This window comes from Schistocerca cancellata, chromosome 10 (assembly GCF_023864275.1).
Source record: "Schistocerca cancellata isolate TAMUIC-IGC-003103 chromosome 10, iqSchCanc2.1, whole genome shotgun sequence".
In the NCBI taxonomy this organism is placed as follows: Eukaryota; Metazoa; Arthropoda; class Insecta; order Orthoptera; family Acrididae; genus Schistocerca; species Schistocerca cancellata.
This window is the reverse complement of record NC_064635.1, coordinates 20,975,168-20,999,824: the sequence shown is the minus strand read 5'-3', so window position 1 is coordinate 20,999,824 and position 24,657 is coordinate 20,975,168. Positions and strand designations below refer to the sequence as shown.

At 42.4% G+C, this 24,657-nt stretch overlaps 1 protein-coding gene across 1 annotated transcript in view; it reads right to left on the bottom strand.

Moving 5' to 3' along the window:
- LOC126106809 (nuclear RNA export factor 1-like) overlaps positions 1-24,657 on the bottom strand; it is a 140,548-nt gene that overhangs the window by 109,795 nt on the left and 6,096 nt on the right. The window contains exons 2-3 of the mRNA XM_049913202.1: positions 10,053-10,215; positions 9,805-9,949 (exon numbers count right to left, since the gene is read on the bottom strand). Coding sequence (XP_049769159.1) covers positions 9,805-9,949; positions 10,053-10,215 — 308 coding nt within the window. The remainder of the gene's footprint in view (positions 1-9,804; positions 9,950-10,052; positions 10,216-24,657) is intronic.

The following is a 24,657-nucleotide window of genomic DNA, read 5'->3' as shown; positions in this document are numbered from 1 at the left end:
TTTCAGATAGATTACATAATGGTAAGACAGAGATTTAGGAACCAGGTTTTAAATTGTAAGACATTTCCAGGGGCAGATGTGGACTCTGGCCACAATCTATTGGTTATGACCTGTAGATTAAAATTGAAGAAACTACAAAAAGGTGGAATTTAAGGAGATGAGACCTGGATAAACTGAAAGAACCAGAAGTTGTACAGAGTTTCAGGGAGAACATAAGGGAACAACTGTCACGAATGAGGGAAAGAAATACAATAGAAGAAGAATGGGTAGCTTTGAGAGATGAAGTAGTGAAGGCAGCAGAGGATCAAGTAGGTAAAAAGACGAGGGCTAGTAGAAATCCTTGGGTAATAGAAGAGATACTGAATTTAATTGATGAAAGGTGAAAATAAAAAAATGCAGTAAGTGAAGCAGGCAAAAAGGAATACAAACGTCTCAAAAATGAGATCGACAGGAAGTGCAAAATGGCTAAGCAGGTATGGCTAGAGGACAAATGTAGAGGTTTATCTCACGAGGGGTAAGACAGATACTGCCTACAGGAAAATTAAAGAGACCTTTGGAGAAAAGAGAACCACTTGCATGAATATCAAGAGCTCAGATGGAAACCCAGTTCTAAGCAAAGAAGGGAAAGCACAAAGGTGGAAGGAGTATATAGAGGGTCTATACAAGGGCAATGTACTTGAGGACAATATTATGGAAATGGAAGAGGACGTAGATGAAGATGAAATGGGAGATATGATACTGCATGAAGAGTTTGACAGAGCACTGAAAGACCTGAGTCGAAACAAGGCCCCGGGAGTAGACAACATTCCATTAGAACTACTGACGGCCTTGGGAGAGCCAGGTCTAACAAAACTCTATCATCTGGTGAGCAAGATGTATGAGACAGGTGACATACCCTCAGACTTCAAGAAGAATAGAATAATTCCCATCCCAAAGACAGCAGGTGCTGACAGATGTGAAAATCACCGAACAATCAGTTTAATAAGTCACAGCTGCAAAATACTAATGCGAATTCTATACAGACGAATGGAAAAACTGGTAGAAGCCGACCACGGAGAAGATAAGTTTGGATTTCGTAGAAATGTTGCAACACGTGAGGCAATACTGACCCTACAACTTATCTTAGAAAATAGATTAAGGAAAGGCAAACCTACGTTTCTGGCATTTGTAGACTTAGAGAAAGCTTTTGACAATGTTGACTGGACTACTCTCTTTCAAATTCTAAAGGTGACAGGGGTAAAATACAAGGAGAAAAAAGGCTATTTACAATTTGTACAGAAAGCAGATGGCAGTTATAACAGTCGAGGGACATGACAGGGAAGCAGTGGTTGGGAAGGGAGTGAGACAGGGTTGTAGCCTATCGTCAATGTTATTCAATCTGTATAGTGAGCAGGCTGTGAAGGAAACAAAAGAAAAATTCACAATAGGTATTAAAATCCATGGAAAAGAAATAAAAACTTTGAGGCTCGCCAATGACATTGTAATTCTGTCACAGACAGCAAAGGACTTGGAAGAGCAGTTGAATGGAATGGACAGTGTCTTGAAAGGAAGACATAAGATGAACATCAACAAAAGCAAAACAAGGATAATGGAATGTAGTCGAATTAAGTTGGGTGTTGCTGTGGGAATTAGAATAGGAATTGAGACAATTAAAGTAGTAAAGGAGTTTTGCTATTTGGGGAGCAAAATAAATGATGATGGTCGAAGTAGAGGGGGTACAAATGTAGACTGGAAATGGCAAGGAAAGCGTTTCTGAAGAAGAGAAATTTGTTAACATCGAGTATTGATTTAAGTGTCAGGAAGTAGTTTCTGAAAGTATTTGTATGGGGTGTATGGAAGTGAAACATGGACGATCAAAAGTTTAGCCAAGAACAGAATAGAAGCTTTCGAAATGTGGTGCTACAGAAGAATGCTGAAGATTAGATGGGTAGATCACATAACTAATGAGGAGGTATTGAATAGAATTGGGGAGAAGAGGAGCTTGTGGCACAACTTGACTAGAAGAAGGGATCGGTTGGTAGGACATGTTCTGAGGCACCAAGGGATCACCAATTTAGTACTGGAGGGCAGCGTGGAGGGTAAAAATCGTAGAGGGAGACCAAGAGATGAATACACTAAGCAGATTCAGAAGGATGTAGGCTGCAGTAGGCACTGGAAGATGAAGAAGCTTGCACAGCGTAGAGTAGCATGGAGAGCTGCATCAAACCAGTCTCAGGACTGAAGACCACAACAACAACAACAACAACAACAACAACAACAACAAGATGGACGGCCGGGCAGAAGAGTAGACAAAGCTCCCATAACCCAGCTTTGATCGGACAATGGACCAATATACGCGAAACAGGACCATTCGATCTGCTCCCCATGATGTACCACTGAGAACACGGAGGACATTTAGGGAACGGGTACAATGAGCAGCCAAGTAAGACATGTGGAGACCAGCAAAGTTTCTTGTCAAATGTAAGACCTAAAAATTTTGTCGTCTCCACGAATGGGAGAGCAACGGGACCGAGATGTAAGGATGGTGGAAGAAACTGTTTGTAATGCCAGAAGGTCATACAGACCGTTTTCTCACCAGAAAAATGGAAACAGTCTAGACAACGCTGAAGACAGTGCTCCAGGAGACATGTTCTCTGAGCGCTGCAGAAGATCGTAAAGTGGTCCATGAAAAGAGAGTCTGAAACATCAGCTGGAAGGCAATCCATTATTGGATTGATAGCTATGGCAAAAAGGGCCACACTGGAAATGGACCCCTGGGCACCCCAGTCTCCTGACGAAAGGCATCTGACAAAACTGAACCCCCATGTATCCTGAACATTCGATCCATTAAAAATGCATTAATAAAAAGAGGGAGGCGACCGCGAAGGCCCCACGTGTGCATGGTGCAGAGAATGCCCGCCCTCCAACAGGTGTCGTAAGCCATCTCCAAATCGAAGAACACTGTCACTGTCCGGTGCTTACACAAAAAGTTGTTCATAATGAAGGTCGACAAGGTAACTAGGTGGTCAAAAGCAGAGGGGCACCTACGAACGCCACATTGGACATTGGTAAGGAGGCGTTGAGACTCAAGGAGCCAAACCAATCGAGAATTTACCATGCGCTCCATCACCTTGCAGACGCAGCTGGTAAGGGAGATGGGGCGATAACTGGAAGGAAGGTGTTTGTCCTTTCCTAGTTTGGGTACGGGAACAACAATTTCTTCATGCCAGTATGTGGGGACGTGACCTTCAGTCCATATGCAATTATAGGCGCGAAGAAGGAAGCCTTTACCTGCAGGAGGAAGGTTCTTCAGCAACTCAATATGGATACCATCAGGCCCCAGAGCAGAGGATCAGGACCAGGCGAGTGCACTTTCGAGTTCCTGCATGGTGAAAGTGGCACTGTAACTTTCACGATTCAAAGACTGGAAAGAAGGAGGCCATGCCTCCGCTGCTTGTTTTCAGAGGAGGAAGGCAGGGTGGTAATGGGCAGAGCTTGAAACCTCCACGAAAAAGCAGCTGAAGGCATCTGAGACATCCTCAAGATCCACAAGAACTTCATTCGCTACAGTCAGGCCAGAAATCGGGGAGTGGACCTTGGTGCCAAATAGCCGGCACAGGCCACCCCAGACAACCGAAAGAGGAGTAAAACTTGAGCTGGTGACGGCCACCCAGCAAGCCTTTTTGATTTCTTTGATAACACGACGACATTGTGCACGGAGTCGTTTGTCACTGATACAGTTTGCCATCGTAGGGTGGCGTTGGAAGGTGCGTAAAGCACGTCGCTGAGCACGAATAGCGTCGCTGCATGCTGTAGTCCACCAGGGGACTGGGACTCGACATGGAGAAGAGGAAGTACGAGGGATGGAATATTCAGCAGCAGTGAGAATAACTTCTGTGAGGTATGCGACATGACTATCGCAGCTGCAGAAGTTTTGATCATGGAAGGTCGCCAGGGAGGTGAAAAGCCCCCAGTCGGCTTGGGAGATGTTCCAGCTAGTGGAACGTGGAGAAGGGGTGTGATGCAGGAGATGGATTACGCAGGGGAAATGGTCGCTCGAGTACGTGTCAGACAGAGCATACCACTCGAACCGACACGCAAGTTGGATAGTGGATACTGGGAAGTCCAAGCAGGAATAGGTATGCGTTACGTCCGAAAGGAAGGTAGGTACACCAGTATTTAAGCAGACTAGATTGAGGTGGTTGAAAAGGTCTGCCAAGAGGGAGCCTCTTTGGCAGGATGCTGGAGAGCCCCAAAGGGGATGGTGGGCATTAAAGTCTCCAATCAACAAAAATGGTGTAGGAAGCTGCTAGTAAAGGCAGACGATTATGGAGTGTACAAATGGAAAATGTCAAAGTGGGGAGAGTAATTCGGACAGCAACTGCCTACAGATCTGTGTGCAATGTGATTGGATCGTAGTAGACATCTTCCCGAACCAGCAACATGACCCCTCCATGAGCTGGAAGACCTGCCACAGAGGGTAGGTCAAAATGCACGGAGGTATAGTGTGCCAGGTCAATACGATCACATGGGCGTAACTTCGTTTCTTGGAGACCTGTGACAAGCGTGCAGTGCATTCGAAGGAGCAATTTTAGTTCCTCTCGGTTGGACCGAATGCCACAAATATTCCATTGAAGAAGAGCCATTATGAAAACGAAAAAAAAAAAAGAAGAAACAAGAAAGGGTCACCTCGATGGTCGCTGAGGACCTGGCTTCGAGGGAGCACTGCTGCTGCAGTCGATAGGTGGTGGGTCATGGTCCATCAACTCAACAGTTGCATCTGCCACCTTCCTGAGCTGGTCAGGAGGGGCAGCTTCCTTGCCGGTGAAAGGCCAGATGATCGGCTACCAGCAGTGCGGCCTGGCGAAACTGAAGATGGCCGTGGACGGCAACCGCTTGGTGGCGCAGGAGAAGAAACACGCCTAGGCGAAGATGGAGAACTCTTTTTTTATATGAGCCCTCTTTGAAGAATTACGTTTTGTCGAAAGAACAGCTGATGGCTGTGAAGTTTGTGTACGCAAGTAATCTTCGCGTGTCGGTTCTTTTTTGAAGATCCAAGCATCTGATTTAGAGGTCCTCGTCTTAGCAGTAGCAGATGATGGTGTTTGAGCCTTAGGGTTGGTGGGAGGAAGAGGAGACGTTGATCGGGCAATCTTAGCACTGGCCGATCAGACGATCGAATCGCTAAATGTTAGATCGCATGTCTGTGTAGCTACCTCCCTGGTAGGCCAAGGAGAGGTGAGAACGGTACTGTATTTGCCTGCCGGAAGCACAGCGGGCTTTCTGCTATTGAGTAACTTGTGAGCAGCCGAGGTCGACACCTTCTCTTTCCCTCAAATTCCATGTATACTTTCCTCATCTTTGTAGACGGAGCAGTCGCGAAAGGAGGCAGCATGGTCGGCCATACAGTTGAGGGGATGGAGGTGGACAATCACCCTCATGGGTGTCCCTGCCACAGCCGCACTTTAACAAGACTGCCGTGTATGGTTAAACCGCTGACATTGGTAACACCTTGTAGGGCTGGGTACATATGGCCGAACAGAAATGATCTCATAACCCGCTTTAATTCGTGAAGGCAATTGCACATTGTCGAATGTCAGGAATATGGTTCAGGTCAGTACGAGGTCCTTGTCAATCCTTTTCATGACCCGATGGACGGCCGTCACTCCCTGATCACAGAGGAAAGACAGAATCTCCTCATCAGTTAGTCTGTCGAGTGACCTGGTATACACCACGCCATGCGACGAATTCAAGGTGTGGTGGGCCTCCACCTGTACAGGAAATGTGTGTAAGAGAGTGGCTCGAAGTAATTTTGGACTTGGAAGGTGCCCTGTCTCCAACAGCAAGGTACCGTTGCGCAACCAAGTACAAGATTTCACTGGTCCTTTAATTGCATCTACACCCTTCTGAATGACGAAAGGGTTGACTGTTAAAAAATCGTGACCGTCAGATCTTGTGACAACAAGAAACTTCGGTGCTGATGGTAGAATTTTCAGAACAGGAGTTTCATCTAGCTTTCTTGTTTGGGCAGAAGACAGGGAAGAAGAAGCAGATAAATCCATTGCGGATGAATCCCCCGTGATTGCCAGCGTCTTCGATGGTGCGCTCCTTCCTTGTGGGGGCCCTCTCAAGAGGGCACTCCCGCCTTAGGTGATTGGTCACATCTCCCGAGAAGAGGACAGAGGGACCAATCGGCACGTGCGGAAGGTAACAGCTCAGGCAATCACCCCGTCCCTGGGCCTGGCCTTTACTAGGGGGTACGTGCGTGCCTCACTTGTCTACCCAGGGTGGGGGAATTACGCGTTACCCCGTCACAGGCTTCGTGTGTGAACGCGTGGGTCGGCCTTCAGACAAGCACAGGGAGGAAAGGATAGGAAAGAGAGAGAGGGATAGAAGAAAGAATCTCAAATGCCGAACAGGAGAATAAGACACGGAAAAGAAGACAAGGAGAATAGGACAAGGAGAATGAGGCAGAGACAGAAGTAAGGGCATGAAAGCAAGGAGAAGAGTGAAAACTCCAGGATCTTGTTTCCTTTGTTTTTCTCCATCCTCACGCTTTCTTCCTCTATTGGTCTTTCCCTACTTTCAAACGTCCATCTTTGGACGAAGGCTTGATGCATTACTCCCAAGAACATGGAGTGTGAAGGGGAGGTAAGGGGGGAAGGGGGAAGGATTGGGGACGAAGAGGGATGGGGAAGGGGGGTAGGGCAGCCCAGAAAGGAAGGAGAACTACACTAGCTCAGGGCCCTGTGCTCACCACACACATATCCACAAAAGAGTTGTGGACCCCCTGGGGGGTCTGAACCTAAGGTTTAATAGGCATGCGTCACTGCGGTGCGGTGGGCGGGAAAATAAAAATTTGAGTCTGATGGAATGCGTGTCTAGATGGCTGAAGCAGTTACGGCAACGGTTTTAGAAAAGCAGAGCATTCACGTTTGAGTCCCAGACTGGCACAAATTTTCAACTCTTGCTGTTGCACAAACACAATGTCCTGTGTGGTGGGAAGCCACTATTTCCTTCTTATCTCTTTCCCACTAAGTTTCTTTTTCATTCCTTTCACACCAATTATTCACGTATTGCCTCATAGTCAATGAAGTTTCAAGCCTTAATTCTACATACCAAGATACTATGTAGGCGAGCTACTAAGTTACGTTTTTAATTTTTTTCTGTATTGGAAGGGATTCTCAATAACTTGTACTCTGTTACATTGGAGCTTGTTGAATATCTCAGCACTGGAAAATATAACTTTATTCTGAACCACAGCCAAACTAAAATGAACACCATTAAGGAGTAAATGGATTGGGGAGTGGGTAAGAGTTCTGCGCTCTTCAGAAGGTCTCCTGCAAACTAAACTCTTCTACATTACACAGGACTCTTACTGCCGTCTCCTGCTAAGTAAACAATTGATTCAGACTAGAGCCACTGTCCCAGAAGATAATTCCATGAGACAACGGAGCAGAATTATGCAAGACAAGCCAACGCACTTATTTTGGGTCAACACAATGAGGGCTCCTTCTAAGGGCAAATCACAACAAATTCATCTTCTTGAATAGTTTATCAATGTACTGACTTATTTTAACTAGCTAGCCAATTGGATGCCAAGGAATTTTAAACACTATTTTTCAATTATTGTATGACCATTAATACCTATTTCTGGTGCCGGCAAATATGTTGTTATTTATTTCAAATAATAATGTAATATGAGCATTGCCGATATTAACAGCACCATATAGAGGCTAATGTATATGCTTACTCCATTTTTTCATACTTGCAGGATCTGAAAAACTTCTTATCGCTGTCACACATGAACTATGAAACAACATGAGTTATCAGTGACTGAATCCCCCGTAGCATTTTCATCTTCAAATTACAATATTGCGTGTTCAGTTCTCACTGAAAGGAACAGCATCAGGGTGTATATGTGGACAAGGAAAACAAATTCCCGGATTTCCCAGTTAAAAATACCCTTTCCCCCAGGTGAAAATACTGTTTTTCCGAGTTAAGAGACCGTATACTTTTTCTCGGAAATGTAAAACTTATCAACCATTGAATCGTTATGGTTTTATGCACCAGTGCAGAATTTCCCGGCACTTTACTAAACGAAACTTAGGGGAAAGAAAGACATTTTCGAAAGATGTGTGAGGTGCAGCAACATGTAGGCTGCATATTTTCGTATGACAAAAGTATAAATTGGAATTCCACGAAACATCGCATGTTACTTTCCGAAGCATTGAAATCTAGATTAGGATGTACAGCCAGTCATAGCTCATGTCACATGATCTCGCCAGCTGATGATGGATATTCAGAGCATAGGACACATGATGTAGTCAGCCAATAGCAACATCATTGTTCAGTAGCGTGACCACACAAATAGGAAAAGTTAATGGTTTAAATTAATATACATGATGTTAGAAGAAAAGCAAAGCTTTCACATATAATATTGGTCTCTAATACATAATGTTTATCTTTTTCTGCGCATGTTAAACTTTAAGACATGACACAAATGTGCCAGCAAAATTTTTATTAACGACGAATGTCTGATTATCTGGGCTTGAAATTCTTCACAACGAGTTGATTTTTAAACGAGAGTCAAACGCTCTGCGGTTTAAGAAATTCATTGTACATTCTCGCACATAGTTCATCTTGCGTAAAAGTAACACTTTTCAAACCACCATTTGTAATATTTTTCCACAACTGTTAGAATGTTTGTTGCAGCAGTTGCCACAGAGCGGCAGATAACAGGTGCCACCACACTTGAGCAGCTACGACGACGCGGGAAACCAGTATGTTCATGCGTGTAAAACATTAAAATATCATATCATAAAAGAAACAAGACCATAATGCCATATGTGCTAGAAGATGAAAACATGCAGTTGAAATGCTGCGAACAGTTGAAACTGGCCAATGGTGTGGAATTAAACACTTTGCTTCAAATAAATGGACTGGCCCAGCGGAAAAAATTAAGAAAAGCCAAATTTTTTAGCAAATAAAATAAAAACTGAAACTAATAACCTACTTTAGCCGTCCGTAATTATGTGAATGTATTTTAATTCACTTGATAGCTCCCGGCCACAGAAATCTGTTTTGTTTTCATTTGACACGAGAGCAATAAGCAAAGAGGACACAGCAAAATCACTAAACGGAAGTACGGGGCAAGTGGAGCTACCAACCTCCCCGCTACAACGCAGACTGCCCTGTGTATCAGTCCCGGATCTACGATAATCGAACATGCATGCTTGAAATCTTCGAGACAAGAATGCTATGCAGTCAGCTACAGATGATTCTCTTAGTGTAAGCTCGAAGCGATTCGCAGATTACACACAACAGTGCCCAGAAACTTTCAGTCATTTTTCTTGGATGTCTTTGAGAAGTGTCTCAAACAGCTTCATAAAATTGATATCTGAGCACTGAGCTTTAAAATCTGTGTAACTATGAAGACGAATTCATGACTATTTCTTTGAACCACCTGCAAGCCAGTTTGTTGTCATCTAATTCATATCGCTTATGACTGGATTTAGCGCTGTCACGTTCCAAGTCATGAAATCTGAATTTATAGTGAAACATTAAGTAATAAGCGGCAACTTTCACTTTATGTCTGACTTTTTTTTTTATTGGAAACTAATGACATTCTATAACAACTAGCAATATTTCAGTAGGTACATGTAACACTCAAGGAAGCAACTTTTATTCTGAGCTTTACATTTCAACAAACACGCCACGTGACACTTCTGACAACTCTGTTTCAACTTAACAACACCACGTGTCAAATTCATCTGGGTTTTTCAACAAAAACCATACTGTATGAACTGTATTGCTTAAACTCACCACAACTTTGTACCAAGTACAACTGTTGGGAACTAACTTCCGCCTATGGCCAGAGGCATTTGATGAAGGTGAATTGCGACCTGATCTTCTGCCCCTTCCACTGCCACTGCTGTGGGAGCGTCCCCCCCTTCCGCTGTATGGATTGCTGAAGTACACAAAAACAAAAATAATATTAGACTCAACAATTTCATTTTGAAAATAAAACTTAATGTATTTATGAGGTATACAGGTTTTTGATAATTACTTACAAGCGATCATAAGATCTTGATCCGCTGGTGCTTGCACCTGACATATCAACATCATCATCCATAACAGATCGCAGCAACTCCCAGCTCTTGTTTCGCCTTTTTGAGCGGTTGGGGGGCTTGAAAGACACCCTTCTTGGAGGATCCATAACACGGTCATCATGTTCTGTTGACAATTAAAAAGAAAGAAAAATAAGACAAACAAAATTGTTTTTGATTATATTTTACACATTCAGACACACTTCACTTAGACAACTGACAGTAGGGTCATTCCATGCCAAGTGTTGTAGAGGTTCCTGCATGAACATCATGGACTTTGATGGAATTTTGTATGAACAATCACACATGTTCTGAACAAACATGGATAAAGTTTCACCATCATTAATTCAATACTTCTGGAGATACAGCCATTTGTTTGTCCCCATAGTGCAGCTATCAACAGTGGACCCACGAGTTTTCAGAGATTTTGAGACATATTTTCTTGACAGAAACAAACTAGGATCATCACTGTACAACATTTTGCACTCTCTTAGGCGAAATAATAAGAAATGATTTCCTGAGAGTTGCATACTGATAATTTGCAGCAGTCGGCCGAAAAAATGTGAAGTTTAATTTTTTATATCTATTGAAGTAACTGCTGGATAAACATGAAACTTTGCACACAATAACTTACCAATACAAGGTCTTCGCATATAATATTTCATTCTCCTACTGCTTTCCACTAGTTTACAATTTAAAGGCAAAGTCAATGATTTTTCTAAAAAACGCAAATAATTGCTATTTTTAGGATGCTTAAAAAAATACTTCTGCAAACTCTTTTAAATCATTTTCATTAGAAAGCCCATGTTCTAAACTACCTAAAAAATCATTTGGTTTTGCAGTGCAACCATATAAGGTCCTAAAAAATGACAAAGTGGAGGTGCATTGAAAATGGGCCCATATTACATTGGTACTCAAATCTGACAAGTTTTATGTTCTACAATTGTTTAGTACTCCCTGTGGAAGGCAATACCAAAAGTTTTGATGACCAGTAAGTGAGAGTAACTCTAAAAATTTAAAAAAGAGGTGTCTTGTCACAACTCATCATGACACATTCAGTCGGTTTTTCTCCGATAGCTATAGAATCAAACTGTTTATAAACTCTACAATCTAACTGTGCATTACCAAGGCAGTGGCAATCACAGCAGCAAAATTGCTGCGTAACAGCTGGAGCATACATTGTACAAATAGCCGGCACATTTCACACAAAGTAACTTTGGGTAAATTTTGGTGAAGTTCACAGCAGTCTTCCTGACATTTTCTGGAATGGATTAATCTTGTAGATAATGATTAACATGACTTTTTATTGTGTAATGCTACTGGTGTGCTACTTTAATTCTGGTTTAAGGTGTAGCATATAGTTTACACTTAATGTGGAACATTAGTGTACACAGGAAAAATTGTACAGGATGTACATAAAGTCCAGGAACACTTTCAATTATTTATTGCACAAGAACCGAACATTGTACAGATATCAAACATATGTCATTTTGAAGAGAAACCCAGAAAGATTTTTTCCATGTATACCGCCACAACATAGTTTGGTAATTTGCTGACAGTCAGCGCTATTCGCAAACATAGTGAGTTCAGGTGCGAAGCGAGCTTTCTGTGTGTTGGAGTTTGACAAAAACAAGTGTCTTACAGCTGTTCAACAGATGTTTAGAACCAAGCACGGTAAGAAGCCACCAACAAGGAAAGCCATTTACCACTGGCACAACAAATTCATTACGATGGGTTGCTTGTGCCCGGCAAAGAGAAGTGGGCGTCCCAGTAGGAGTGAAGTGAAATTGGAGCTCGTATTCATTAAGAGTCCAAAGAAATCTGTGCGCCTGCATCCCGTGAACTCTAAATGGCTCCAATGACTGTGTGAAAAGTCCTGCGACAGAAGCTGTCTATGAAACCATTCACATTGGAGCTAGTGCAGAAGCTAAATGACGACAACAAAGACAACTGTTTTGACTTTTGTTCGCAGTTCCTCATTCAAGAGGCATAACGGTCGAATCTGGGATACAAAGCAACCACACGAATGCATTGAATTTGAGCATGATTCCCCAAAGGTAAATGTTTTTTGTGCTTTGTCATGTCAAAAACTGTATGGACCATTTTTCTTTGCTGAGAGCACTGTCACTGGATATTCCTACTTGGACATGTTGCAGCAATAGCTGATGCCTCAAATGAAATTGGACTCTCCATTCATCTTTCAGCAAGATGGGGCTCCACCCCATTTTCAATGTGAAGTTTGTGGGTACCTGAACACACAGCTGCCGCATTGATGGATCAGCCGTGCTACAGAACGGGACAGCTGTTTCAGGAAATGACCTCCCCAATCACCAGATCTCACTCCGTGAGACTTTTTTCTGTGGAGACACTTTAAAGATCTAGTGTATGTTCTGCCTCTACCACGTGATGCAGCAGAGCTCCGGGAGAGAATACAGGAAGCGACTGCCACAGTTGACAATGCCATGCTGGGACAGGTATGGCAAGAATTCGATTACCTTATTGATGTCTGCCAGGTCACTCATGGTTCGCATCTCAAATGTTTGTGTGTGTAGTTCTTGTGCAATAAATAACTGAAAGTGTTCCCAGACTTTATGTACACCCTGTATAAATGTGTTGATATGGTACATGATGGCTTAACCGCTGCTGATTCCTTTTACAGTGAGAAAATCAGCATCCCCATTGCTGCAGGAGCCATACCCGATTGCTGCGCAACAGCAGCCACAGCCGAGTTTCAGTAACTCTTGTTACCAAACCTGGTAAAAGTCTTTACACAGGATCCCAATATGATGATACATTTCTATAAGAGTGAGAGGTCAGATATAGAAGACTTCTCTTTTAGAGGTCTAAGCTTATATTTACTTCAACCAATCTGAATAGGTTGCATTAATCTGCTGTGGAATATCACGAGGAATACTGTTGGCCAGAGGATGTCACTAATGGGACTGCTTGGGAAGAAATTTTAATACGACAGAACTCAAAAAATTACATGTTTCAAAGGTGAGTACCTCAAATTAATAGAGCCACAAAAAAGAGTGTTATTCTTTATACTGGTTTCCTTATTCCATTTCATTTTTCACAAAATGAATTTTTTTGAGCTGAATGCTGTAGAGACATCTATGAAAACAAATGACTATTTACTTCCAGTTTTTTTTTTTTTTTTTTTGCTCAAACTCATTTCCTAGTCATAAGGACTTTTGATGTTATCTTCCACAGAGAGTACTAAACAACTACAGATCGTAATACCAGGTGTCAGAATTAGAATACCATAGGAATATGGGCCCCCATTTTCAATATACCTCCGCCTTGTTGCTCCTTCTACAGTCTTATACACTCACATCACAAAACCAAATACAGGTTTGTAGGTGGTTTAGTACATTCTAACGAAAACAGTTTAAAAAGAGTTTGTGGAAGACTTTTTTTAAAAACAAGTAGGTCAGGAACAGGTATTTTTGGCATTTTTTAAAAAAAACTGTCAACTCTGCCCTTAACTGGTGAACTACTGCATATCACTAGGAGAATGAAACTATATATTCTAGGACCGTGTGTGTGTGTGTGTGTGTGTGTGTGTGTGTGTGTGTGTGTGTGTGTGTGTTGGGATCTTATGGGCGCTCAACAGTGAGGTTATCATCACCTTGACACTATTAAAACAAACGAATGTGGAGAAGAACTAAAATTGTCATACATGCATGTACTCGACCACACAATCACTATTTCACATGCACTTTCACATGTACTAAAACCAATGAGGAGGGAAGATAGCTAATCAAGAAATTAAAACAGTGGAAAAACAAAACACAGAAGAGCTAAAAGAAATGCACAGGAAAATGTGATTGGCTGACCACTTACAAAAATTGTGGGTGAGCCAGCCACCCTGTCGACACATTAAAATCGTCTCCCCGAAAATTTGTTAGAAATGTTGGACAATTCACAAAACTTTAAAACTGAACTACATTCGTTTGATCATTACATAAAATAGACTGCAGAGCTCCCAACAAATCTACTGTAGTCCGCTGGTCGGCAAATAAAATGCAGCCAAATAAACTGTGGCGCACCTTTCCCTGCATTTCCCACGTGCCCTGGTACCCAGGAGGACCTCCTTCCCCAGTCACTGAAGTTGGAGGAGGTTTTCCTGGATTACTTTATCTGCTGGGCACAAATGTTGGAGAGAGTAAAGGACGCTCAAAGAATCTGAACACACAAGAAATCTACTCCAGTGCCCACAAGATCGCATACAATTCTGCGTCAAAGTTGGTAAATTCGGGAGGCAGTCTGACCTTGAGGGCACGATCTGGGAAAACGACAGAGCAACCAATGGAGGCACTCTGCTTAGATCCAACCGCAAAAACAGCTACAGGGTTGTGATGCTCAGTTAAAATGGCAGAAAATACCTCATTAAAAACTGAAGCAGGAGGGCTCTCTCCTGTACCACACCAAGTCTAAAATAACTCTGGGCCTCTTCTGAATCCATACTGGCATATGGTTAAAACCCTGGATTTGAGGTTGGACTGGCGTCACAACGAGTAACTCCAGCACACGCTGAACGCAGATCCCAAATGCCATCGTGGCTCGTGGCCAGTTGGCAAGAAGGTGCTCCAGATGTGGATGAACAACAGTACGGTGAGCGGGTGAAGATGGAGCTGCGAGGAACTTGCACACTTGGCTCACGATAAGCAGCTGGCACCGAGGCTCGGTATGGGACTGGTCTGAAGCACCCATGGCTAGCCGAATCCCCTCATTGTGGACAGTGTCAATGATCCGCAAATAAGAGGGCCTTGCTGACCCACACACCATGAACCCATAGTCTAGCCATGAACGCACAAAAGCCCAATAAAACTGGATGAGACATGCCCTGTCCACTCCCCAAGACCTGTGGATAATTGAGGGCGTTCAGTGCCTTCACGGTTCTGTACTTTCAAGTCTCACAGGTGTGGCAACCATGACAATCTGGAGTCAAAAATGAGGCCCAGAAACTGCAGTGTGTAGGATGGTGTCCCCATCTTCAAGGCAGGCCAACTAAAAAGACGACGAGAACTATTAAAATGCGCACGCACACACACACACACACACACACACACACACACTGATCAGCAGAAAACTGAAACCTGTCTTTGCAGCCCACTCCTCTGACCGCCACACTGTAAGTTGCAACTGACTGCTCGCCATTGCAACACTGGAGGAGGAACAGAAAACTGCAAAATTGTCCACACATAATGAGCACTGTACAGGACTCCTTATTGTAGATGTGATACTGTTGACGGCTATGGCAAAGAGGGTAACACTTAAAACACTGCCCTGAGAAACATCATTCTCCAGCTCAAATCGATCAGTGTGTCACCAACTCGGATCCTAAAAAACTGCTGAGCCAGGAAAGACTGAATGGAAATGAGGAGGTGGCCACAAAAGCCCCACTGATGCAGTTGTGCGAGGATACAGTGTCTCCAAGTAGTATCGTATGCCTTACTTATATCGAAGAAAATGCCAATACAGTGATGCTTACAGAGGAAAGCCTGCCGAAGAGCTGCCTCTAGGAGTGTCAGGTTGTCGACAGTGGACTGAAATCTTCGAAATCCACACAGAATGGCTAAGGAGTTGCCTGGTCTCTAACAACCAGACCAGACAATGGTTAATCATTCGCTCCATTGTCCTTTCTACACAGCACATTAAGGCGATGCTCCGATAACTACTGGGACATATGAGGTCTTTTCCTGGTTTGAGGAGAAGGATCAGAATTGCCTCCCTCCATGAGTTGGGGAAGTTGCCTGTCTGCCATATTAGATTAAAATATTTGAGGAGGATTTCCTTGGACGCTGCTGGCAAATATCCAAGCATGCAGTAACGGATGTTGTCATAACCGGGTGCAGTGTCATAAGCCGGTGTCAGTGCCGATTCGAGGTCCCACATTGAGAAAGGGGAATTGTATGCCTCAGAACTGTTGTTCCTGAAGTCCAACTTTGCCCCCTCTACAGTGGCACGGTAGTGATGAAACACCAGATCCTGCTTGCATTGGCAGTAGTTTGTGCTAAATGCTTGGCCAGCATCTGAGCAATGTCTCTGGGAATTGTTTGGAGGCACCTGTTTTGGCACTGCTGCTATCAGTAAACGGCTGTGTGTTCCGGAAATCCTCTGGATGGCGTCCCATACTTTCGTGGAACAAGAAGTACCGTTGATGGAGTCCAGGAACTCCTGCCATGACTGTTTTTTGCTCTCTTTAATGACACGGTGAGCCTTGGCTCTTGCAATGCGAAAGGGGGTGAGATTGTCCACTGTTAGGTGGCATTTAAACTGTCAAAGAGCTGCACGCCTGTCCCGGATAGCTGAATGGCATTCGCCTGTCCACCAAGGCACTGGTCACCTCGTAGGAGGGTTGAATGATTTTGGAATGGATAGGTAAGCAGCATGATGGATCACATGTGATGTGAACCACCCATTCCCAGACACTGTCTCGATGTTCAAACACAGCCAACTGGTTGAACAGTGTCCAGTTAGCCCTGCCTATCATCCATGTTGGTGGCTTCTGTTCCAGCAACACACCATCCAGTAGGTGAATGCAGATGGGGAAGTGGTCACTGGAATAGAGGTCGTCAATGACCTCCCGGTGAAAAGATGCGGCAAGGGCTGGAGAGCAAAGAGATAGGTCAAGGGCTGATGATGACCCAGTAGCAGCACAGAAATGAGTCGGAGTACCAGTGTTTATGATGCATAGCTCTCGAGATGTCAGGAGGCTCTCCAAGGCTCGACCCCGAGGGCAAGTAGAGGTTGAGCCCCACAGGACATGACGGGCATTTAAGCCTCCCAGGAGGAGATATGGTCAGGGGAGTGGTTCCATAAGATCTGTGAGAGCCTCAGAGTGTACTGCATCCAGTGGAGGAAAATAAAGGGAGCAAACTGTAAACCTCTGATGCGCATGAATGTCAACTGCAACTGCTTGCAGGTCAGTATCCAGGGGGAGAGCAGAGGCGTGGTGCCTGTTATTGGTGAACACAGCAACCCGGCCCTTTCCCCAGTCACTTCACTTCATCCTTGCGATACACTGAGTGGTCCCTTAGTACAAGAGCATCAGACACTTTTAAATGTGTTTCCTGCAAACACAACACAGGGGATGTTGCTATGCTAGGAGGGTACTTTCATCCTGACTTTCTGCTGTGGAGGGGAACCCACAATGGGCAGAGGCTGTTTTTGGGCGAGACGACAGCCGCAGCCTAGCATCAACCTCCATTGCCTCTGAAGAAGATGCGAGAGAGACGTCAGATAGAATGACATCGACAACATCGGACTGTGTACCCCCCGTCTCCTTCAGCGGCCGATTCTTTGACTTCGATTTCGATTTTTTGGTCTGAGGTGGCGTTGGAGTCACTACCTCATAAGTGGGAGAGGGTGGAGCAGCATTGGGCGGTGCACATGACTTGACCTGAGGAGGGGCAGGAAGGTCCACAACCACGGCCTTGTCTGAAGTTTGGGGGGGGGGGGGGGGAGGGGGGGGGGAGGGGGGAGCAGCACATGTACATTGACAAACACAGCTGTGCTAGTGCTGACAGTAGCAACCTCTGTTTGTGTAGTGGCATCAGTTTTCAGGACTGTCTGTTTCAGAACAGAAGAAAAGGATGTAGCAACTGTGGGTGGCTGCATGGATTTGTACAAATTCTTGGCCTCACCATACAGGAGGAGCTTCATTATTTTGATCTCCTAGATCTTCCGCTCCTCAAGGAAATCTCTTGCAGTCCCTGCTCCACACAGAGTGATTCCCAGAGCAGTTAACACACTTTGGAGGAGAGGAGCTTTACCACACTTCCCGCAAGTGGGCTTCTCCTTTACAGCCCAGAGTAGTTTGCCCAAAGTGCTGGCATTTAAAACACCGCATTGGATTTGACTAATAAGGTCGTACACTGAGGTGTAGGAAACCTGCCGTCACACGCTCTGGTAGTTTGCTGCTGTTACTAGTGAGGATAAAAGAGTCTGACTTATGAGATCGCCATCCACCTGTTTCATAACATGCCGCACGTCGACAATGCCTTCCCAGGACCATTCGGCTTTCAGTTCTTCTCGGGGAATGTCAATGGATCCCTGCAAGTCAACACCTTTACTGAAGTTAAGGTGTTGTGCAATTCTGTTTCTATCGCATACTCCCTGAGGCATTGAGCTTTCTGAAGGTTCTTGACTTGCTGGGAGGTATATGTTTCAACCAACAGGGTCCCAGTGCACAAGCACTTAACAGATTTTACATTGCCAGCAATGCCTCCTAAACCTTTCTGTATATAAAATAGCAAAACTTTTTCAAAACTCCCCTCTTTTCTTTTAACTATAAGAAACACATTCTGTGAAACAGCATGAATTCTGTTACTAGTGACTGAATCAGGAGAACTGGCTACACAAGCCCTCTTGTTAGACTGGGTGTTGTTACCTTCCAGCAGCCCACCCTTTCCATTGGGAGGGGGTAAAGAAAATTTCGGATGATCCATTTGGTCCCACGAGCAGCTAGGGCAATATGGGTCCACTCAGAGCCCCATGTATCTGAATAGGCCTTATACGACTGAGGTTTGCCAGGTTCCCCAGAGGTTGCCCACTAACGACTGCTCCACCTCAACAGTCATTGATCCCATCTGCGCGCAGCACACCTTGAGACTAAGGGGCTTTTTATAGAGGTTTATTCCGCCCTTGCGATTTGGGCTGTGAAGCCAAGATCCCCAATCCCCGAGTCACACAATGTTCCACCGCCGCACCACACAGTGGTCAGTGAAGCATGCCCTGAGCGACAGAGGAACTGGCGGTGGTTACCAGCCCCTAGCTCAGGAACCCTGGGGTTGCTAAGCCTGTACCCAGCAAATGAAAGCTGAGCACCTGGGGGTAATTTCCATGTGCTTGTAAGTTATTGCATGCAAGGTTTCAGGTTCATCCCGCAGTTACTGCCAGAGATATAAAAAGCTAAACTTCACTATTTTTTAAAGTGTATTTTTTGCTGACTACTTCAAATTATTCACACGCAAATTACATCTCAAATTTGCTGAAAAATTGTGGATGCACTGTTGATAGTTGCATTATGGGCATCAAACACAAGAGTGTATCTCTAGAAGTATTGATTCAATGATTGTGATTCTTTATAAGTGTTCAGCGGGGATGTGTGAATGTTCGTACAAAAGTTCAGCAAAATATGTGACTTTTTCTGAAATTAGATTACTTGGCATCGAATGGCCCAGTAATAGAACAAAAAGACACACTCATTGCAAAAGTAAGTAAATTCTGTTAAGAATGTACAGCAGCTAGCAACACAATACAGGTACACCAAATGAAAATGACACAGTTGAATACGAGTCCATAAGATAATACATAAATGATCACTTAGACTCCACACACCAAACTAACAAAAACAAGACATCTAACTACAGATCTAATAACACAGCTACAGGTACAATGCTACTGACCTAACAGGCTTAATCCTTCTCTAGACACACAATTTTTGCCATTGTCACTGAGCTACTGACTTGGATGGGTACATAGAGTGAAACTGCCTGATGGCTGCTTTGAATGAAATTCTGACTTATCACAAATCAAATTATTCCTCAAATGTTTGTCATCTGGAGAAATTAGGGAAAATAAAATATAACGGCATATCTCCATAGCATAAGTGACAATTCTGAACATTTGAAAGTCTATTTGGGGATATGTGGGAACATCTCTACAGTTCCACAAACATTTTGTGAAAGAAATTGCTTTCTTTCTGGCAGGAGTTTATTGAAAATTGGCATAGCTAGTTAGTTAGTTGGTTGCGTGTTCCATTGATCAATTGCACGGTACGGAAGCCATTACGATGTGGAATGTGTCAAGTGCACAAGAAATGTACATATGATACAACATTTTTTAATATTAATCACGCCGGCTGGTGCGGCTGAGCGGTTCTAGGCGCTTCAGTCTGGAACCGCGCGACTGCTACGGTCGCAGGTTCGAATCCTGCCTTGGGCATGGATGTGTGTGATGTCCTTAGGTTAGATAGGTTTAAGTAGTTCCAAGTTCCGGGGGACTGATGACCTCAGCTGTTAAGTCCCATAGTGCTCAGAGCCAATATTAATTACAGTAGGTAAAGATTAATATTTCTATTATTTACCCCAGTCCCTTAAACGGTACAACACGCATATACTATATTAATAGATTTATTTATTCCTTTTCAAGAATTCATCTACGGTATAAGAGTAGTTGTCAGGGAGATATGATTTCAATTTATCTTTGAAGCTATTACTGATGTCTGTCAGACATTTTATTTCATCTGGTAATTTGTCAAAATTTTTTATAGCAGCATATTTTACCCCTTTCTGTGCCAAAGATAGGTTGAGTAATGTATAGTGTAAGTCTTTATGAATGTTACTGTTGTTGTTTTTAAACTGGTCCATGTTGTTCAGAACAAATTTCATTAGTGAGTAAATGAACTGTCAAGCTGTTGTTAGAATTTCCAATCTTTTAAAAAGATTGTCTACAGGACGTGCGACTATGAACCCCACACATTACTCTAACCACTTTCTTTTGAGCAGTGAATGCTTTTTGTCTAAGTGTTGAGTTAACCCAAAATATTATTCCGTAAGACATCAGAGAGTGAAAGTATGCAAAGTGTGTTAGCTTACCAATTTCTATAACCTCAAAACTGGCAATTATTCTGATTGCAAAAGATGCTGAACCTAGCCCTTTAGAAGATCCAAAATATGAATTTTCTAATTAAGATTCTCATCTATATGTACACCCAAAAACTTGGTACGCTCTACCTTGTCTATTGACTTCTATTGATGTGTTATATTTATTGAAGGAACTGTACTTTTTGCAGCAGAAAAATGGATGTACTGTGTTTTTTCAAAGTTTCGAGCAAGCCCATTTGCAGAAAACCAATGACTTTTCCAAAGACCTTATTTGTATCATTTTCGAATGGAGTTTCTTTTACAGGATTAATAATAATGCTTGTATCATCAGCAAACAGTGTTAGTTCAGCTTCTTGTTTCAGATAAGAAGGGAGGTTTTACACACATATCAAGAGCAGACGGGGACCCATGATTGAACCCTGTGGAACACCCAGTTAGACGAAGTGGACTTATTCAAATCACTTGACCAATATTAAGAAACTTTTTGTTTCCTTTTCTGTAGGTGTGACATAAACCACTTGTATGCTATTCCATTTATAACATAGAACTGTAATTTCTGTAACGTAATGTCCTAGTTCACACAATCAAATACTTTGGACAAGTCACAGAAAATTGGTGACATTTTACTATTTAAAACCTCTATTACATAGACAGTAAAATTGTATATTGCTGTCTCAGTGGAACAGCAGTTTTGAAATCTGAACTCTGATTTACTAAGTATACCATTACTGTTAAGATGGCTAATCACTCTTGAGTACATTATTTTCTTGAAGATTTTTGAAAATGCTGTAACCAAGTGTACTGGACGATAATTATTCACATCTGTGGTGTCCCCCTTTTTGTACAGAGGCCTGACAATGGCATATTTTAACCTGTCTGGGAAAATACCTTGAGTTAGTGATGCCTTACAGATGTGACTCAGAACATCAGCTGTAATTGCTCCACATTGTTTTAATATCTTTAGAGACTCCATCTACTCCAACAGAACGTTTATTTTTCAAAGTTGATAATTTTACTTATTTCACAAGAGGTTGTTAGGTGAAACTTAAACTGACTAAAATTTTTCACAACTGTCTCTTCCACGTACTGCCTGGCTTTTTCTTTTGAACCATTCTCACCAATTTTTTCTCCTAGACTTAAGAAATCTCATAAAAGATGGAGATCAGTGGCAGTGCCGTACATGTATTGAGCGCCTAATAGAAAACGGTATAAAGGACTTGCTAATATTACACGAAAAAGAAATTAGTGCACTGAAAGAAGAAATAGTAGCAATACGTCCTGAACATGAACAGCTCGTGAAGAAATACGAAACTATGATGGAAAATCTATCTGCTGAGCGGTCAGCAGCCAGCAATCTCTAAGTTCTTTTGGCGTCACAGGAGAAGCAAATAAGTGTATTAAAAGGTGATTTTGCTATCACACGTTTCGAATATGAAGGCCTCAAGATGAAAAATGAAGAAAGGATAAAAAAAATTGTTCAAAGCAGACAGTGATCTACCTGTGTGTTCATGTGATTCACATGTGCAAAATAATCCCGTTACAGGTAACTGCAAAAGTGTGAACAAGGATCATGTCTCCAGTGCCCCATTCAAGAAATCAAATAATAAACACATCATCAGCAGCTCAAAAGGTACTGTGGATACATCTCTTTCGTCAGGTAAAACTAATATGTGGCCAAAAACAGTGCAGGTAAATCCCACGAAATTATCAATCGGGAAGTAAATGTGAACCTTCTTGGTAAACAAAATTCGTGTGACAAAAATTTCAAAGCTATTGTATTGGGTGACAGCCAAGCCCGCAATGTATCTAAATTTTTAAATGAAGATATAGACTTCGAATGTTTAGGTTATGTTTATCCCAAATTCAGTACAAACTTTGTCCTGAAAAACATAAACCAAAACTCTGCCACAACAAGCACATCTGATATCGTGATAATTGTAGCAGGAACAAACGATGTTGCTTGCAACAACAGTCAACACCTGATAACTACTCTAAGAAGGAAGTTACCTGGCATTATCTCTAAAAAAAAAAGTGTTTCCGGTTGACGTGCCATTCAGACATGATCTTCCAAATTGGTCATGTGTGAATGTTGAAGTAGCAAGTACTAACTCACAGATACATAAATTATGCTCAAAATACGCAAATGTTACCTTAATAAAAGCAAGTGAATTTAGTAGAGATCTATACACACGAAATGGATTTCACCTTAACAACTTAGGTAGAAATGAAATCGCTAAATTCATAACGGAAACTGTAAAGAAAACAAAAGTACAAAGTAGGCCCACAATGCCACTCAGCTACAGAGAACTGAATATCACCGCCAAAGCTATTGTTACATCCAACAGGTCTCACGAAAATTTGGTACCCAAGTGCAAAAATGGTTAGGATCATACCAACATCAGAGCTCAATTCAGCACACCCAATATAGATAAAACTAGTGACAGCTTATCACAGCTGCCTATTCCTGCAATAGTTAACTCTCAAAGGAAATCTTTTTTAGACTAAAGAACAAAAAGAGTTACAGAGTAAATGTTGTACCCAGTAATGTGCCCGAGTCCCACTCACTTAAAAAAAACAGTGTACTCACACAAAAAGTCAAAATTTTGTTTTTTCTTCAAGAATATACAAAGCATAAGGAACAAAAGTTTAGAACTACAAATATTTTTAGAAAGTTTTAGAGACACTATAGATGTGCTTTGTATAGCCGAGCATTGGCTTGAAGATAATGAAGTTGCCTATTTTTCCCTTCCAGGCTTTCAAATGGTTAGCAATTTTTGCAGAACTAATAAAAAAGGGAGGTGGCTGTCTAATACTTGCCCGAGAATGTAGAATGTAATCCATTACTTAAAACCAAGTATATGAACTGTGAAAAGCATTTTGAACATGTCACAGTAGAAGTTAAATCTATTAAGCTTTTAGTTATATGTATCTACAGACCACCTGATGGTAACATACAAATATTCACCTCCAAACTAGATATGCTACTAAAACAGTACAGTTTAAAATATCTCGGAAAATAGTGAATATATTGCAACAATATAACATGATAAACAAAAAACCTACTAGAACAACTAATACCAGTTCCTCTGCAATAGATGCTGTTTTGGTTAACACTGACATGTCATCTGTCTGCAAACTAGACATCTCCAACGGTATATCAGATCACAACTGCTTGATACTGAATATGACCATGCAAGATGCAAATAGACAGACAGAACTTCCCCAACAATCTTACAAAAGATCAACTGGCAATAAAAATAATATAGCACATTTCTCACTTCTGCTCCATAAAGCCGACTGGAAAGGTGTCTATTGTGCCAGCAATGTTGACAGAAAGGCTAATGAATTTATGAGTATCTTGCAACACTGCTATGAAGTGGCATTTCCAATCAAACTTACAGCTAAAAAACACACATCTCAACTGTCCAATAATAAATGGTTAACACCAGCAACAGAAACCTCTTGCAGAAATAAGAGACTGGTATATGCCTACAGTAAAACTATAGACAGTGAGGTATTCCGTAACTATTTCAAGCAGTATAAAAGAATTCTAAATAAGGTAACTCATGAAGCAAAAGAAAATGTATAACAGGCAATTCAATATCAAGTCAAGTAATAAATCAAAAGCCGTGTGGAGATTGATAAATGAAACAGTTGGCAAAAAAGACAAGACTCATTCAATAACCTGCATTAAAGGTCAGGATGGTTTATCACTGACCCCAAGCAATTATGTGAAATATTGAATGATCATTTCACAAATATTGGTGACAAGTTTTCTTCTTTAATCAAGACTCCTGCACTCACTCATCACTCAGATTCAGCAGTATTCAGACAATCAATTTTCATTGACCCTGTCACACCACATGAAATCTGCAATATTGTAAGGCAGAGACCAAACAAACATTCCTGTGGTCTTGATGGTATATCTGATTGCCTTTTAAAACGAGTCTGCC